The 20,022-nt window shown below is 39.2% G+C and overlaps 1 protein-coding gene across 7 annotated transcripts in view; it reads right to left on the reverse strand.

Moving 5' to 3' along the window:
• Positions 1-17,869, reverse strand: part of MPDZ (multiple PDZ domain crumbs cell polarity complex component) — a 105,840-nt gene extending 87,971 nt beyond the window's left edge. For 5 of the 7 annotated variants that reach the window (XM_084305239.1, XM_084305238.1, XM_084305243.1 and 2 more), the window contains exons 1-4: positions 17,816-17,869; positions 9,630-9,704; positions 8,825-8,991; positions 119-340 (exon numbers count right to left, since the gene is read on the reverse strand). In XM_084305239.1, coding sequence (XP_084161365.1) covers positions 119-340; positions 8,825-8,991; positions 9,630-9,645 — 405 coding nt within the window. In that variant the 5' untranslated portion in view covers positions 9,646-9,704; positions 17,816-17,869. The remainder of the gene's footprint in view (positions 1-118; positions 341-8,824; positions 8,992-9,629; positions 9,705-17,815) is intronic. The other 2 variants (XM_084305242.1, XM_084305241.1) reach the window with 2 other exon arrangements.
• Positions 17,870-20,022: the final 2,153 nt, after the last annotated feature.

Below are 20,022 nucleotides of genomic sequence, written 5' to 3' on the forward strand. Positions count from 1 at the left end.
TTTTCCAATCCTGCTTTCTCATTACTAGTTGTTCCTCACATGAAGAGATTATCTTAGTTTTTTACAGCAAGTATGCTATTGTTTGCCACATTTTAGGGTCAACAGAAGACATGTTTACCTGGGACATATTTCTGACCAGCTGCTCAAAGTCATCACTAGAGGATTTCCCATTAATCTGAGGAGTGATGGATCTCATTGATGCTTCTAGCACGTTAGCTGGGCTGCCGTTCTGCTGAGCCAACAAACATGACTCATTATGTGGTAAGGACCCCGCATTCACACCATGGTGGAGAAGCTGGGGCAATTCACCAGTGGAATGTATGGAAGGAGTGATATTTACCTGAAAGAGATTGATAACAACACAGATTTATTCACATACCAGAGATACTCCTGCTTACCACAAAGCACAATGAATAGGTGCTAGCTTGTTAAAAATATTTAAAATCACAATTTGCAATTTTAGAACAACAATTTAAAAAGATAAATTATCCTTAGTATTTATAGTTGACAAGTTGTGAATTATGAGCTAAAACATGAAATAAATTTATGAAAATAATCTAAAATTATTTTGCACACTCTCCCTAAAATTCTTTTGTTCACATCAGCATAGCAGCTTGAATAACTCAAATCACTGTAGTGGTAAACAAGTCTGAACAAGCTTTTTCTACACTGCCAGGTTTTTAAAAATCAAATTGTTCAATTATTTTACAAGGAAGAAAAGTATGCGCATTTTGATAAAAAAATAAAAAATAAAAAGAAAGAAAAAAGAAAGAAACCTCACCTACTATGCAGGAAACAATGGTCCAAATAAAATTTATGCCAGTCAGGTTTTCTGCACTGCTATACACTGAGGCTGCCACTGTGACACCCTACATGAGCTACAATTATATACAAAATTACTGAGCAACTCTAAAATCACCAGGCCGATCTGAAAGCTGCAGTTGTACCTTTACACAGACAGCTGTGACAATACCTTTCTCTTAGAGAAGAAAAGAAAATAAGAGAAGTCCCCATCTTGCCCAGACAGAGTAAATTACCCACTTTCAAGCAGGTCTTGGCTGACCAATCTAATGCATGGCTGGGGGTGGGAGAATGGAGACATCACTTCACACAAATGAATGTACAATGCTCAGGAGAAGCAGCCCTCAGCTGCCTCTTATCCCACTCGCCTGATGGTTGTCCGTCAGCATGCACTTTTTTACTCCAGACCCATCTGTGTCACACTTGCCTGGCATGCTGACCTCTACTCAGGACCACAATACCCTGTCCTCAAATACTTTTAATAGTTTCACAGTGCAAAAATTGCAGCAGTCTCTACCACAACAGACATTGTTTCCCCTTCTTCAAAGCCTTATTTTTATATATCAAGCATCAAGAAAATTTCCTTAATCTGGGAACTTATTCTAAAATGGCTACTGTGCCAGCCAGTCTTAACTATTTAAACAGGCTACCCCTTTCAAATTTATCTTATCATTCTCCTAACAGCCCAGACACACCAAAAAAAAAGTCAGTACCGTTCTCCATCACACAATTCCTTCTCATCCAAGTGCTTTAGGAAAATATAATAGAACAAATGTCATTTGCTGAATACCCTATCTGCCTGGAAAGTTCAACAAGTTACAGAAGAATTAATACAAGGCAGCACTAGAAAGAAAAGCCCTCAATAACACTTAGCCTGCTCTGCCATAACAAAATGGGAAAGAAGAAAAACATGATGTTTATCACAAGCATTAATCAGTCATGGATACATGTTCATTTTCTAAATCACTCTTCTCATAGCATAAAATAGCACTTAACTGCCCTTCCTGCTGAAGGTTATCATCCTCAAAACTTGCTTGGTGAAAGGAGTCACAAAAGAACTCCGGCAAAGCCAGCAAGGTTAGCCTAGACAAGGAACAGCACAGTATGACCAAAACCAACTGATTCTGCCACATACAGTGGTGAGAACTCATAAAACCGCTTTGATGCAACCTTTGGAGTGATAACCTCAAACTAAGTAGGCAAGGCTCAGCAGTTGTGAGTGGTAATGACTCCAGCCAACGTGATTAAACTTGGAGAAAAAAATGTATTAAATGCCTTACATTTCATTTAGCACCTTTCTCAACACAACACTATTCCATCTTGGGACCCTTTTAATATGGCATGAACTTAAGTTTCATCAGTCAGGATGGCAGGAAGGGGAAGGGTCACTGGCTTTATCATTAGTCCTAAGAAACCCTAGCGTCTGTGAAAACTGCCTTTGAATGGTGTGCATAGTCATAAGACAAAAGAACAAAAAGAAACAAAATTATAATTATGCTAGGAGCAAAATTTGAGACTATAAATAAAGCTAGAACCCCTCTGCTTTAGAACAGGAAGAGCCATGCAGGCTAAAACAAATGAACAAAAAGGGTAAGAAATAGAATATTATGGCATAGGAGCTTGCTGAAGCTGAGGAATTGCTGCCGTGCCCACCTCACTGTCTGAAACCCTACCTTTCTTCATTAATTTCACTTTGAATCTCTCCATATTACCATATGATATGTGAACTATTATCATCAAGAGAATCCCAGCCTGTGAAACCTCTCACCATATAGAGCAGCATTGTCCTCCCTGTAGCAGGAACACTCCTTTACACACACAAATATAGGAAGCAATATAAAACTCTGGAAAAATCATGCCATGCACAAAAAAAAAATGAGATCAAGCAAAGCACAGCACTCCTAAGGCATGGCACTTTTACAATAGTATGAATAATGTAAATAACGTTTATATCTTGGTATTGTCTTGCTCAAACACAGAATAAAGCACTTATTTTTCTGTATGCAAAAACAGCAAATAGAAAAATGGAGCTACATCTCAAAAATAAAAGGCTATTGAGTACAACACATTCCCTTTACTGTGAATTGTATAATATATGTTTTCTATGAATCTAGAGTTCTTCTCATGCATTGAGCATCCAGTACAGCACAGCCATCAGTATATACAGGAGCTCTGTGCACATCCTGCAGAAAGTTCTGTGAACATTCTGATAGAACTGCATAGCAAAGTATTGCTTTAGGAAGGTCATTTCACTGTTGGCAATCCTCAAACAACAGACCACAACGGACACATTAACTTCCATCTGACCGTATTACTAGTATCACCATTTTCTTCTCTAGATAAGTTTGAAGTTCTTAAATGTGTGTTTTTCATTAAAATATGGCATTTTCCTTCGGAATTTATTTTTTCCTCTTTGTTAGAAAACTCTCACATCTACTTGCTAGAAAAAAATGTAGCAACAGGCCACAGATTCATGTTTTAGCATCACATTGTATGTTTTCACAGACCAAATCCTGTTCAAACTGAAAATACGGACCTACCTTGTCAGCCTGGCACCTTGTCCTTTCTGTACATTTCTGTGAGCTACGTGGTACACTGCTGCAAAGGTGTGGGAACCAACTGAACCCCTGTATTCATTCTGCCTTCCAAACTAGTGTTGAGATGGAAATTGTTCAGGATTTTCTAAGACATTTTTCCATAAATGCTTATTAACTCTATTACTTTAAAGACACTGGATAGTCTTTATTTGCATGACGGTTAATGTATCACTGAAAAGAAGAGCTGCACACTATATAAAACATGGAAAGTTAAAAAGCACCTCCAATTAATATCAGTTTAAATAAAGCTTTGAAAAAGTTCATCTCAAACCTTCAGTAATACCTAGAAATAATACCTACATTAAAGAATACCTACAATGCAGTATCAAACACTACCTCTTCTCTAACAATTGATAGTAACACTTCATTTTAATCATTTTCTTTTTAAATAAACAGTTACATGTTCAATAGAGGATGTGCTTAACATGGGAAACCTACCTCACATAACGTGGCTTCTGCTTCTGGCTTGTGATGAGAAGTCTAAGAAAATCATCTACCAAACTGTTAACAGAATGAAGTTCTGCATACATGCGTGTGTAAAAAACCTTGTATTTAAGAATTTGTCTACCCTTCTCTCCTGAAACACACCCACGCACACTTTAAAATAATTTCTATTTGAAAATGACATTTACAATGACCCTAAAGATAGAATATTAGAATCCCCACACAAACTAAGAACAGGAACATCATGATTCCTTGGTTTTCCTCTCTTCACTCCACCTCTTCAAATACAGGCTTACAGCATGTAAAAATTCAGCAGAACTGGTGTATGTCATTGTTAATCACAGAAGTATATGTCATTTCTGGGGGTGCAATAAGTCACAAGTAGAAATCTTAGGAAGATGATGCTCTTGTCATTTCAAGAAATAGTTTCCATAGCATATGAGTTGTAATACTTTGCAATAATAAAATAATAATAAAATCACTATACTATACTACTTCTGTATTGAGAAGTTCCTTTATAGCAATGTGTTTATTTAAGTAATGTATGAAAGAACGTTGCTTTGTTTTATAATTTGGCTTATGGTAATTGTCCTTGATTGGCCTCTTTCTTACTTTACACAACATCAACAATATATGGACATAATTTGGCATAAGAGGAAAACAAAATTCACAAATACCATTGAGCATGATAAAACCTACACTACAGTTGCGCAGATAGATGCTAAATGCATTCAGACAGCACTTATATTTGGTTGTTCAAAATGTCTTTGATAAAAAAAAAAAGTAATGTCTGTGAGCATATCAGCATTTAAAGCAATGCAATAATCACTGCTAGGTCTCAGCTGTCAAAAGAACAAACTCCTGGTGTTTCTACTTTTTAAAGTCCCCAGCCTCAGAGACCGCATGCAACATAAGGCAGTATTTCAACCAGTATGAAAGTGTGCTGTGTAGCAAATGTGGCAGTAGGAGCAACAGTGGTAACAGAATTGGTGAAGCACAAGTCAGCCGCACAGTAGGCCTGCATGGGAGGTCACAGGCAAGGATCAGCTGCCAGGCTCCATGCAGGAGCCTCCCTGCCTGCTCCAAATTCCTCTCCAAAAGAGAAGGCAGCACGCACAAAAACACTGTGAGGGCAGCACCGAAATCTCCTCCCAAGTCTCCTCTGGAACAAGCAGCAGCTATTCATAAGGCACCCTGCTCCCTGGTAATGCTTCAAAGCAATTCTGGTAAATGCTCCTTCACCTCCCTGAGAAAGGGCTCCATCCTCGGGAGGTACAGAGCAGACACCAAATTAGCTTTTCATATGAGTGTATGAACTACTTTGTTTCAAATAACAGAACAAATGGCGCAGTTGTAGGAAGGAGCTCAGAATAATAACTAGAAGTCCTTGTATGCTGTGCAAATCACAGCGCTAAGCGACCATTCACAGGCACTATGAAAGATGCAGTTTCTCCATCTTGCTCCTTTCCTAAATTTGTCTTGCAGTGCTGGGCACCCAGCTATCACATGCAAATTAGTAGGTGGCTGCACTGCAGGCAGAATTCTTCCTTTACTGAATTATTGTGTATAAAAAACTATGACTGAGCTCACAAAGAAAAAAAAATCTTTTTTAGAGGAATGTAGCCTAGCCAAGGAAAGGATTTTTTGTTCTGGTAAAACACTGAGCTGAGTGAAGGAGAGAGGTAGAAGAGAGGCAGAGTAGATAAGTGAGAGGCAGAAAGGAATAGAATAGAGTTAGAGGTGCCATAGAAGGGCTGCCAGTGCTGTCTGGGTGTTTTCTTTAATACATTTTATATGCTAAAGAAAACATTCTTAAGAGATTCTGAACTGGAAAGTTCAAAACATCACAGTCACAGTTTTTCTTTTCTGTCACTCCTTTATCTGCAAACAAGATTGCTCTTCACAATCAGAAAGCAAGCATTCACCACGGAATAAGGATACTAAGAGGGAGAAAGGAAAAAAAAAGTGTTTGCTTCAGCACTCCTCAACTCAAGGGACTGGTGAAGTCAGGATAACAATTCTCAACAAAACATTGCTTCAGTGTTCCTAGACTCAAGTTCTTAATTCTGCAATGACAGATCTGCAGCGTAAACAAAAACTGTTCGCTTATCTAAGAAAAAAACAACCTTTAGAGCACCTATCAATAGGCACCAAAGCTTCATATTTGCTGACTTCGGGACTGTGCCTCATCAATATCCATCTGAAGCAACATACTGTTCATTCCGCACAACTCCACTAAACACAAATGCAAACTCAAGAGGTTCTCGTTAAGCACACAACAACAATAGAAGAGGATCAGTTTCAATTAATATGCAGAAGCTTTAAGAAAACGGGACAGCAAATCTGAAACACCTGCTTGCATGTTGACACTCTTTTTCAGATCTCTGGGTGCTCAAGAGATCACTTTTCTGTCAAAAAAAAACAAAACAAAACAAAACAAAACAAAACAAAACACGGGAAGCTTAATATTTTAGACCATAAAAAGGTGAGAATACTCACAGGAATGCAAAAAGTACTTGTATGCTAAAACTGTGTATTTACATCTTAAATCTTGATAGAACATGACTGATGTTTACAAGATTTGCCAGGACATTTTCAAGACTCACTACACAAACAGAAGATGGTCTCACAATCAACCCTGCACCTTCCAGATACCATGCCACATGACAGAAATATATCCAACCCTCAGAAATTTTTATGTGGCCACTACAGGCCCACAAGTACGTCTCACTTAATGATCTACTTCTACTGGGATTCTTGCAACAAATCAGTTTAATTTAGAAAGTAAATTGCCATCATTGCTCCTATGCTCCCATCCTCTCCTCCAAGCCAATACTTCACTGACAGATGCCCTTCTCCTGAGAACTTTGCAGTAGTCTTCTAACTCTTCAAAAACTCATCAGCTAATTAGAAACACATTAACAATTTAACAGACTGTCACACTTTACCTTGAGAAGACAGAGACCACGTTTCAACTTCAGGACAGCTTATTGTGCAGGATCAAGAGAATTTAACCATCTTAGGCTGCAATGGGTAGACTGCTACAACTAGCTCAGCACCACTTGACAAGTTTCAAAGATAGCTCTGACTGCAAGTGCTTGGGAAACAATGTGTCTCCATCCTCTGTCTAGCAGGGCTCAGCCAAAAAGCCTGGTCAATACTCACCTGCCTTGCAGTTTTCACCAACTACTAATTTAAGAGTTCCAAGAGCACAGTGCCTTTCCAGCCATCAAAATAAATAAATAAATAAATAAAACTATAGGGTGGCCTTGAACAAATTTGGGGCTTGAAAATGCCAAGAAATCAAGAAATTTAATTTTCTAACTTGACTGCCTATTACACTTATTCTTCCCCTTGTTTCAATATTATTTATAAACATTTAAATAAAGCAAAGAGGAAACAGACTATCTCATGTTATACTGCAGGGAAGAAATGATTACGTAGAGAAAATATTGGATACTTTCTTTGAGGTGACCCAAATCCACACATGGGAACTCACATTTGCATGTGCAGGCATTCATATGAGTGCATATTAAAAAAAAATCACATACATGCACAAGTGGTTCCCCTGTCAGCTAGATTGGGTACTACGTATATATTGCGCTACATGCACAGAACACTGAAGCTACTGCACAGATAGACCTGCGAGGCTGGGGCTGCTGGTGAAACTATTACTTGATTTAAAAAAAAAAAAATGCTCATCTGAAATAACCTATGGACTATCAGTTGCATCTCACTTAGATGACTGTATTTAGAAACAGAAGCAACCTTCAACTTCAAAACTAATGACTAGAAGTAAAAATTTCATCTGCCTTTTAAGCAAATTCCCTCTAATGTTTCAGGCACACCTTATTTTTGGACTGTTTGTTTCCACTGTCATCACCACATAAGTATCCATGTATTTTTGTGTACCACTTTCCAAATAACAGAGTGAACAAATCATCAGAGCAGCATTCCTTCTATATTTTTTAATCACTCCAATATTATCAAATCAGCACGTACCAAAAATGCAAATTTCAAAAAACACTGTCACACGTGGCACAATAGGCACCACTCTAACGTATTTCTTGATTATGTAAAATAGCATCAAGATGATCTACAAGAAACAGCAAAGGGCCAGACTCTGCCCTTCTACCATGCAGTTGTATTAGCCTCAGGAAGACAAGGACTCTTCACCAGCTACAGCCTGGCCAGAGACCAGATGCAGCTATATATTGATGATATGGTCAAAACACAGGGGCTGCTTACTCCTACTTCAGCATTTCTGCATACTAGTCACACAATCACCCATCTTGCAGAATTCAACAGGAAAAACTATTTGCAGAGCTAGATATGTAGTTTAGTTACTGAACTACATTTTATATTTAAGTTTTTATTTCCATGTCATCAGAGCAAGATGACAATAATAAATTCAATAAAAATAAGATGCCCCTTTTCTCTTCCTCACCAAAGGAAGGCATAAAAGTCATACTTTTACTTAAACTCCTGAGCAAGGAGAAAGGAGGCAGAAACTCTCACTTTTTCTTAATCTCTTACTCCAATGTCAAGAAAAATATATCTTCATCTCTTTATGAAGCCAACATTTCCACAGCTTCACTTACATATTCTCATTTTAGCAGGTTAAGATATAAGGAATCAATAGAAGGTTCATAGGAAAGACAAAAAAAAAAAAGTGAGACCACAAACAAAACATACTGCTTCCTTTTGAAGGACAGACAGAAAGCTGTACATTAACTTACTACCCAGTACCACTATTTCCCTACAGTGCACATCGTATCTTACAAGTACGTACGTAAAAAGTGCGTGCATACACTACGGGCCACGATAAAACCCAGAAAAGTCACTTGGTATATCCTCCTCCATTCTCTGAAGCTTTGGATCAGACCTTTAATTTAATGATTTCACTACACAACATGCAAAGAGATACACTTATTTTTGCACCTTCAATTTTTCTCTTATGTCTGGGTGGTTGCTTTTCCTACCTGATCTCTCAGCTGTTGAACAGAAGTCTGAAGGTTGAGAATTTGATTAAAAAGAGGACTCTGCAGCACCGATTTTAATAAGCTCAGTTTTTCCTCATTTGCAATGTCACCTCGATCGCGTAGCTTTGCCTGTAAGCGCTCTACAGCCTGGAGAGCCCGATGCGTATCTGTAGAGATAATTCACTCCAAGTCAGTGTAAATTTAGGAACAGAGACATAGGAAGCACACAATGGATTTTAATAAATCCCTCTTCTGTTCAAACTACAGAGGACTTCAGTGGTTCAGTTCTGAACACAAAAAACATCCCAAACACGTCTTAATGAATCAGGAAGTCAGAGGCAGAGCACAAGACAGAGAGCAAAGAAAATTACACTTCTTTCCACTATAAACTGGGTTGCAAAAGTGAAAGAGCCTTCATTAAAATTCATTTACAAGAACTGTAGCAACTGTACATAAGTGTACATAAGTGTACAGGCAACTGTAAATAAGAAGTGACACAAATATCTCTAAAAGGAAACATTTGTCTTTTCCATATGAACTTCTAAAATTCTACTACAGACTAAAACAAAACAAGTTGAAAAAGATAAATACACTAAACAAATGATGTGTTTTCCTATGGTAAAAATATTATGTATGTATAATTATATGGGCAAGTTTTTTTGTTTTTTTGTTTGTTTGTTTGTTTGTTTTTTTACAAAACCTACCTCGGCTGTATAGAATATATGGAGTATACACCAACATCCTACATCTATTAAGCACACTTAATTTAGCTAAAAAAATACAGTGATACAAATAAAAAGATTACCAATTGTTTCCAACATTTTTTCAGCTTCTCAGCTTCTACTCCAATATGGTAAGTGGTAGCAAATACAGTATTTTCCTGCAAAATATCAGACAAGGAAAACTGTCACATTTATAGACTATTAAGTACTGAGTTCTGAAGGAGAAGAAAAAAGTTTGACTTCTGAAAGCAATATACAACCTCCCAAAATAACAACCCACAAAAACTACATCTCCTTGAATAATTAGAATAACCTCATAGGTGACCACATTCTGAGTTACTTTACAGCTTAAAACCTTCCTGAAAATTGCTTTTAGGAATATACTTTGTAATATTTTTACATTTCCATATCAAAGGCTCTGTCTGTATACAGCTCCACAACATCTCCTGAATTGCTCTAATCAGAAGCTATGAATCACAGCTGTCACTGACACTTTACAGCATTTCATTGCTTTCCTTTTCAGTGATTCATAAAAGCATTACCCCTGGGTTCAGTTTTCAAGCCCTATGTTGACAATTTCAGTTGCATGAGTTGCAGCTTACCTTTTAAAGTCACCTTTAAAAAGAAAAGTCACTGAAGCCATGACATGTTAATGCTATCCAGGCCTGTCACACTACAACCTCCACTATTAACATACACTGGTATTAAAAGTTATATATGAATGACGGCCAATTTTTGCAAACATAAGTTTCCAGGCAGGAAGCTCTGTCCTGGGAAGAATAAATTTCTGAAACTGGTCTGGTTTTGGGGCGTTGGTGGGTTTTCGTTAGGGTTTTTGTTAGGGTTTTTGCTTTGTTTTGTTTTTTAATAGCATGTCTGATGTTGTTCAGAAATTTGTAATGTTGGATTAGTGCTAGAGTCCCTCCATGCATCCACAACAATGATGGAGATGGGTAACTAAAGGGAAGTGAGGAGTTCAAACTTCATTGCAGATACATGAAATCAGCTGTGCCTTTCTTCATATTATCCTCCAAAACAGTACCTTTGTTTTCTTGAGAATAGGAAAGCAGTTTAAGACAACATCCCAATTTCAGTCTGGTGAGCAAATCACCACACAGAGAACAGTGATCAGTAAACACTCAGGAAAAGTGACTTTTTCTTCGTACATAAAAAGGAAAATCAAGAAAGGGTGATACTGACAGATCTCTGGGGGTGAGAGCCTAACTAAAATTCAAGAGTAGAAATAGAACTTGTAGAAGCTGAGCAGGATAAGCATGAGTCAATCCTCACAATAACAGCGAGAAAAAAGTTTTCAACATGGATTCAGTTAGAAGGATCACAAACCAAGACAAATATTTTGACAAGCACGTATCATTTGCAGTTTGTATAGAAAACTCAATTCAAGTGGATTTAGAATGTTTTCAGGTTCCCTTGCCAAGACTTCCCTAGTTTCAATATGCCTGAAACTTCATATCAGTTTATTTGTGTCTGAATTTACTAATACATTGCCAGAGAAACACTGATCATCATTTTTAGGACAATACACTACTTAGAGAGAGGCACGAAATTCAAGCCTTCATGAATGTTTTCTCACTTAACAAGGTAATCCCAGCACATGACTACCAGATCTGAAAACAAAACCAAAGAATATCTTACGTTTTCACCTTGTAACCCTTCAAAATCAAGACAAAAAAAAAAATGTCTATTTCACATGGGATAAGGCTATTTAAAAATCAAGAAAGAAGCTGGATTCCCCAAACTTTAAGCACTGATAGCTTTTACTTCAAAATTAAAAAAACAACTATCGCATCCTCTATTCAGAGCCCCTATTTACAAACAGAGCCATTTATGTCCTGTTTATGTCCTCCTCTCAGTGGCAATGCCAACTAAAGCAGATTTTCCCTGTTTCACCATTCCAGCTCTTTCTGTACAACTGCTCAAGCAGCTGTGTTGTGGATGCAGAGAACTGCATCAAAAAAAAAAAAAAAGAAATTACTTCTGTCACATCTGTCCCATGACCCTTTTATTATGCTATTGCATGCACATGCACACTGCTATAATACCTTTAACTCTAACCTTTTGATGAACTAATCATGAAAATTACAAGTTTACTGTTCTGCTTTAGGTCCCTTAGAATCTCAGGAAGAGAAGCAGCTGTAAAGAGCAAACATCTTTTGAGGCTGCAGGATCTTGCTTTACATTATGTTTCAACTTGCCTAAAATATCATTCTTAGTGTGCTGTGAAAAGCATGTTTTACAGGCGACAGAATGGACAAGGTCACCACTGTGTTTGTGCAATCCTAGAATAATGATCTCTGATGATTTGTAATGGAAGCTTTCTAAAAATGGACACTTATTAACAGAAGTCACTAAACAGACTCTAGAGATAGAGATGATCCTATTTAATCTGCAATGAAAAAAAGTGCTTAGCTCTGCTAAGGCACTCATGATATACTTTATATTTACCTTATGCACTAGAGGTAGGAATACTGCTCCAGAGCTACTTTAGTGTCAGCAAATCATTATTTTTTTTTAAACTCACCCTTTATTTTATTTCTCCTTAATTATCCTTATTGCGTGTTTATATTGGCAGAAATTGCCTCCTCAGCTGACCCGCTTAATGCCTTTGTTGACTGCAGCACCAAAAGGGATCGAGACTGAAACTGCCGTCAGGATGTTTTCCTTCAGGACACTTCCTCTGACGCAGAAGCAAGGCACTGAGGCGCACCAGTATTTCTGTGTCTCACAGTCCAAGATGACCCCTCTTTGCTCTGTGCACACTCGTGCACATGGCGAAAAACCATGTGACCATGATCCTGCTGTGTCCCATCCACGCTAGCAAGCGGGATTTGTCAGCACCAGCTTAGTGGCACATCAATGTAGCCCAAGTACAAGAGCAGCAAGCACTGCACAGACATCTATAATCACCAACCACCACCCACTGCAGCAGCAACTGCTGGCATTTAAAGCAGCTTGATTCTAGGTATTTCAGTAAAAATGCACTGGAACAAATCTTGTCCAGGGAGAAGTGTGGAGGGAGGGATGCACAGTTTTATTTGTTGAAAGAAGTATAGCCATCATTTGCTACAGAGAGTGTTTTTATAACACAATATTCTAGAGACACAAATGAGATATTTCTGATTGTCTTACTTTCCATTCTCCTGGCTGTCTGTATCAGAGGAGTCTGAAGCCCAAACTTACCCTCCTATAAATGACACAAATGTTGTTCGTGACTCAACGAGCTTAGTAGCTTAATTCAAAGTGGCTTTAACTATTTGTGTGTTTCAGAGCAAAAGTTCATTAATCTCTTCACAGTAATAAGAACACTGACTGAATGAATTGCACTTTTTTATTGGCTACTTGAAGTACTGCTAAATGAGTAGCAAGTTAATCGCACTTCAATGTTTTTAAAAGGTATGGGTATCTGACAGATCCAGCTTAAAAAAAAAAGACATCTCTCTTCCCTCCTGTTTTTTAAGAAAGTAAAAAGCACACGCAATTTTAGCCAGGTACACAATGAAAGATATGTAACCTTCTACTAAGCATGCACAGAAGATAAAAGATGGTCCCTTTCATATACTCATTAATACACTTGCCCTTCTAAAATTTGAAATCCCCAACTAACACACAAAAATGTGTGTTATGTACCTCTACACTCTTGCAGCTACCCTTCTTCTGTAAGGTATGTTTTCTGTTGCCAGAAAAGAGCCGACATGCTGCAGTCTTGATTTCTTAGAACATACTCCTAAAACACTAAAATCCATAGGTATAAGAATTTTAAAAACCAGACATTAAATTTATATTTACCACCTCCTCTTCACTGCAACTATGCAAACTATTTAGTGAAACAGACAGAATATTCACCAAAAAAAATTAGTCACTTTTAATTATTACTCTTTCACGATCATGTAGTTTCAACAAGGAAACTTACTCTTTTTCATTGATGGGTACTCCATCTACAATTTCATAAATCCATTTCAGAAAATACCTCAAAAACTAACACTCATAGCACGGGATTAACAAACATGCAGTGACAAAGGTAGAAAACATGGTAATAGGCTTTGACTTATAGCTCTTCCATTACTTTAAGTGCTCTCAGGATACAAAGGAAACACCTATCTTGAGAGCGATCTCTAGGCACAAAGTTTGCCTAGGAGCTGCATGAGATTAAAAACCAAATCTGATTCAATTAAACAACATGGTAATCACCACCTATATTCTGTAGCTGCTAAAAAGAGCATTTCAAAACTCCTAATCTAAATTTCAACACCTGGGCTTGAATTTGGCTGAGGTATATATATCCTTCTGTACTTGATTGTTATCCTCTGTCTTTCCTTTCCCCTGCTTTCTGTCACTCAGACGGGCATGTTAGCCCTGCTTGGCACAAGAATGAAAACCAAACCACACAGGAAATGGAAGATACTAATTACCGCTAAACCTTCGGTATTGCCTGCAGTTTAAAGGAGCTCTTCTCTTTCACCCAGCTACTTCTGCCACACTGGCTACTATCCCTGTGGAGAAAATTAAGGTGATGCCTGAACTCCTGGAAGACAAGACTTGTCAATATAAAGGCAGCTGAAACTATCCAAGGTAAACTGAAAGGTCTCGCACTTCCTATTCATTCTTCCACTGTCGTGAAGGGAGCTCACTTTCAAGGACTATGAGCAATATTAGATGGGACTGACCACTGCAGCTTGACAGGTATAGCCTTCATTACTCATAATGAAAGTGATATACATACCTGAGCATGGACTGAGTGGATGTGGAAATAAATGCAGGAGAGCAGTGACAAACAGGGGAAGAGGGGTAAAAGAAACAAAAAGTGGAAATGAATAGAGATGTGAAAAAAGGCTAGCCCAGTACTTCACTGACAGGTCACCAACATGCAGGTAACAACAACCACCTGTTTCACAAGTCAAGGAACTGCATGCTCAGACTGCATGCTTCTGTATGACAGAAGAGGAACTGATTCAATAAAAGAAAAAGCAATTTGTAAGGACTAAATACAGGTAAAATTAATGTGCTCTGTTCCACAAGAAACAAAGCAGATTTCCACTGACTACCGGGAATGTAACAAGAGAAATGTGAAATTTACACTTAAAAGCTTTATTAATGCAAAAATTTTTCTGAAACATTCAAAGCAGGGAAAAAAAAAAAAAAAAAAAGTGGTTCACAAATAGATAGCCTACATTAAGACTATAAGCAGTTTGGTTTGAAAAGTGACGCTCCCTGAAATTTAGCAAAATACTGAATATATCAAAAACACGTAAAAGGATGATAGTAGCAGCTCTACATGTCAGAGGAAAGTCCTTTGAAAGAGCTAAGGAACGTCTTTTGAACCAACTCTGAAAATTAAATTTTGAACACTCAACTGATTTTAGCCTTCTGTACACATCACACTAATGTTTTAAGGAAACTTACAGTGCTTTCAGATAAATGCAGAATCTTTTCCTTTCTGTTGAATTAATAATGTTCTGTAACTCAGTAAGAACCTCTACATGAATGTAATATTCATGTTAGTTGATGCATAAGTTACCATTACAACCTGGAACTGGGCCTAAACTACACTTTGTGCTTCTACCTTCTGCTTAAACTTATGCGATGTAGGATATTCAGAAATATTCAGTAAGAGTACTGAAAAAAAATAACAGAGCAGGGAAACTTTTTTTATGGTAAGTAAAGTAACAAATAGATAATCTGTTTACAAATATATATACATATATTTCAGTAAACAGTTTAAATTGGCATTAATTGAAAACACTTGCTTCAAACACCAGAAGTATAGGATTAGCTTCTGAAACTGAAAAGCAATTTTTAAGAATATGCAGAATATATGTGACACTACATATCCTGAGTCAGTATAAAATCCAGGCATGGTTACTGTTGCCTATTTACTTCTTTAGTATACAGATTTGATTAACATATTCATTAAATTCAGTTAAGCTTAATTAAATGCAGTTCCAACAACAGCTGCATTTCTTAATGTATACTGGACTCTTCACAGAGGTGAAAAAAGTACTCATAAATGAATAAACAAGAAGCATCATTGATGAATTGCCACTGATCTTCAATGAAGAGTTGTCATCTTCCTTTAAAGCTGAAGACACTATAGAACTTCTATTATATTTTCTGAAAATTAAGGGAGAGTAATGCAGGAAGTCATTACATCATGTAACCAGTCTACTGTACAAGGTGGTTCAGATGTAAGGACTTGCTCTGAAAACCCTATTAAAAGAAATACTTCAATCTGTCTAGGCCAATTATTTCATAAGCAGCAGCAACAGTACTCCAAAGCAATTTGTGTGTGAGAAGAGGGCACTAAACACTCAATGGCACAGTTATGTATTGACTTGCTGTGTATGTCAATGGCAAAACAAAATTGTTCTTACCAATGATGATACACCATACTGTCGGCATAGTATTGTTCTGGCTTAAACTGCTTCATCAGGATGCTTCAATAGAAAGCAGATTTTAAAACTTACTTCATACCACTTATGGAACTTTAAATTTTCATATAGGAAACACGAACCAGACAATTTCAAAGGCCTTTATTTTGGTTTTCAAGGCACTGATTAAAATGTTATCAATTAAAACCATTTACAGTGATCTGAGTACCTGCAAAGTTGTATGACATTAATTTCCACAGAATTCACAGACACAGTGCCAGACAGAAAATAAAGATCATCTATTAGTATGTAAGTAGTGCAGCTCTTTTTTCCATACTGCCGATAGCAATCTAGCTTTACTAATACACTTTTATGTGACAAGAGGGAAGAACACATCCTGTTCCGGAAGAAAAAAATTCTTGGTAGCACAAAGGAAGTTAGAAACACTAGCCATAATCAGTACATGTTGCATGCATGCTCTGTTAATGCAATATAGAAATAAAAAAAAAATATACGTAATCTAAAAATGGATAACAACTTAAAAAAAATAAGATGATGTTCTCTGCCACTAAAACACTGCTTGCTAATGTCTGTGCTGATATGCCCTTAGATATTTTAATTCTGCATTCTTTGTCTTCTAATGTTACATTATTTTCCATTTCCATATAAACATCACAAATATTCTACTTTCCGTTTCACTAGTTTAAACTCTTCCCTCCCAACAAGTTGTTATCTTGGAAAATGCACTGCTGATATGGAAACCACAAGGCATTACACAACAGACTCCCACAACAGCTGAAGCCAGGCCCTTTAATTTGATCAAGATACAGACAGCTCTGCTTGGGCAAAGGACTCCAGCTATCCTTTCCAGTACTATAGCCAGTAATGATATTTTCTGTTCAACAGCTTACGCTAATAAAGTCTCGTGTGTGTGAAAGGGAGCAAAAATATACAGGGATGAGGCACTGTTTTTAAAGCTGAAAGAAAAGAGAAAGGGAAAAAGAGAAAATAACATTGCTTAGCCAAGTTATAAATCAAATCCATTAAATGTGGTACAAGTTCAAAGGGTCAGCTTTGTGAAGGTTTGCCTTTGTCATTCTTCCCAATCATTCTTCCCAGTAACCCAGGAATGTACAGGATGCAGGGGAGGGGCACCACACAAGAAACAGACCGTCCCACAGAGCAAACCCTTCTCTTCGCACGACCAGACCCACCAAAAGGCAAAAAACTAACTCTCAGCCTTGCACCTCTCACCCCACCCCACGGAAAGGACCGTGTTTCACGCAGACCCGGCGGGGCCTCGGAAAGCTCTGTCGGGCTCCAGCTCCGCGAACCAGCGCAGCAGCAGATACAGGCACCCTGCATCCGAGCCCCAGGGCTCCGGCTCGGGTACAAGCCGGCCGCTCGGCCCCGTTCTCGCTTCCAGAGAGCAGCCAACTCCCCTCTTCTTTCCCACCCCCCCCCACCCCCCCCCACCCCAAGACCTGGCTTCGACCCCCGGCGCCCCCTGGCAGGGGAAAATAAAAAAACAATAATAAAGAAAGAAAGAGATGTGGGAGAGGCACGGGGGCGGCGGGCGGACCTTCCCGCAGCCGGCGGGGGGGACGCGGCTCTTGTTTACATGCCGACTGCCCGCCAGGCCGGCACGGCGCGGCCGGGGACCGGGGGCAGCAACAGGCTCAGCCCGGCACGGCCCCGCGGCCTCTCTCCTCCTCCCAGCCGCCCCCCGCAACCCGGCGAGCCGAAATCCCCACGGTCACGCTCCGGGAAATAAATACGTTTCACGGGGCCCCGCACGGCCCCGGCACCACCACGGGTCCCCACAAAGGCGGGCGGCCCGGCCCGGCCCGGCCCGGCCCGGCCCGGCCCGGCGCCCCGCTTACCCGCCCGGCTCCGCTCTCTGCCTTCGCCCTGCCCGCCCCCGAGTAACGGCGCCGGCCGCACTGCGCCGCGGGGCAGCCGCTGAGGCACGCCCCGGCGGCCTGAAACCTAATCCTGACCGCCGCCCCCGCGGCTCGGATCGCCTCGGCTCGGCAGGGCTCGGGGGGAGCCGGGGGGTCTTCTGCCCGGGGCCCTGCCAGCGGTTTCCCGGCCGTAGGCGAGGCTCCGAAGGGGGCCGGTTGGCTCAGCGCACACCCTTCGCCAGGATGGGACCGAGCGGCTGGGCTTGCCCTCCCCTCTTGTCCCTTTTTGTTTTTGTTGTTTGTAAAAAGCGGGCACTCGCCCGTGAGCTTCTCGGGTTGTGGCGTGCGCCGTGCCTCCTGCTGCAGGTCAGCCGGGCCCAGCCTCATGCAGGCGCAGCGCAGATCACGAAGCTACCTACCCCTGCTTGCACCCCAAAGAACCACCGTCATCCCCGCTGGGTCAGCAAGATGAGTCTGGGGTTGAGTGGAGGGAAAGGGGAAACGTTTGGAAATAAAGCGTGAAATTAGCCAAAATGCTGAATGAGGTCATAAGGCTAACAAAAAGGTGATTTTCCCTCTTTTTCAGCAACTAAAATAAGGTGCTGTGTATCTTTCACGTAAGTATAAACACCGTGAGAGTAATGCACATAATGAAGAAACGGTCGGTAAGACAGTAAAAAATAATTCTGAAAAAAAAAATTAAAAAGTGCAATTATTTCACTTGATTTCTTAAGTTTGCATGCTTGGACATCACATCATCAAGACCATCGGCTCCACTGCTCCTTGCCAAGAGATAATGCCATGTTGCAAATGCAGATGGCGGCTCTGCTGCAATGAGACTCTGTGGTGAAAAGAGCCCAGGGTCTGCAGCTGCTTGGCGCCCAGCTCTCCCGCCTCCCTTCTCGCTTTGGCTTGGTTCTTTCTGCAAATGGATTTGAGTGTGTTACGATATTCAAGCAATATTTTTTGTTGTTGTTTTGTATCAAAAAACAATTAAAGAATATAATTGTTTTGGAGATAAGGTAGAATACCAACCTATTTATCCGAGAGAGGATCGATGAGTGCAATACCGGTATTGGCGCTTTAAAAAGCAGAACATTTCTCATGTAAATTTAAAGAAACACCACTCTTTGTACGTGTAATGTTTTTATTATTGTTGTTATTATTTGACAGATTAACTTATGAAAAAAAAATTGACCCTCAAGACAATGTTTTTCATGTATTACAGCTGGCAGATTGAAGGACTCCAAATGATTAGCGACCTGTTTCTCTGATACATATTCAAATCTGCATGTAATTATATGTTTAACAATCATTCTTCCACTTCTTGGCTATGAAAAAAAAAATCATTTTCAATATTTAATTCACAGGTTATATTGCTCAATCCAGTGTGTGCTGGTGAGCATATTGCCCATCAGATCAAATATTGGAGCTCTGTTTGCTATTGCTATAACAGTGAATACCCTATAAATTGCCCCATCTACTTTCCATGTTACATTAGCCTTTTTTTGACTGTAGAGTGAAATCTTATGTATAAGGCACAATTTGCATGTATCATTATTTAACAAATGATCCACAGTCAAATAGATAAATGCAAAACCAGACAGCTATTGTTATTTATTCTGTTGTTCTGGCTTTAACCACAGCATCTCAATGAAATCAAATACAGTGAAGTCTGTAAGTTTATTTGGAGCTAAAATGATCAGAATTAGGTGCAGTGGTATTTTACTCCTGATGCATAACAACAACAGCTATGTAACAGTTCCTCACAGCAATCTGTGTTGTATGGGATATACCTTCCAGATAATTTTTTAACATGCAATCTGCTGTTCTCAGGTAGAATTTCAATTACATTCAGATCTTGTCAAATCCCTTGAAGTATATGATAAGTAGGTTATACCTACTTTAAAGTTATACCTACTTTATACCTATACTTACTTTGTTCAAAACATCATGCTACCTTAGGCCTTGCCTGTTCTAAAAGTATTTTCATGGGCTTAATTATACTCACATAACTGTACCTGCAAAGCTAGCCTTCTCGGTAAATGTACTGTACTGTGAATAACCATCATAGTAAAATAATGAGCTCTCATTTACAATAGTCGATGACACTTATGAAGAGTCATGCAGATATAGATCTAGCAAAATAGCAAAGAAAACCATTTGGGGTTAGACTACAGTACTAG

This window comes from Netta rufina (assembly GCF_964035555.1).
Source record: "Netta rufina genome assembly, chromosome: Z".
NCBI lineage: Eukaryota > Metazoa > Chordata > Aves > Anseriformes > Anatidae > Netta > Netta rufina.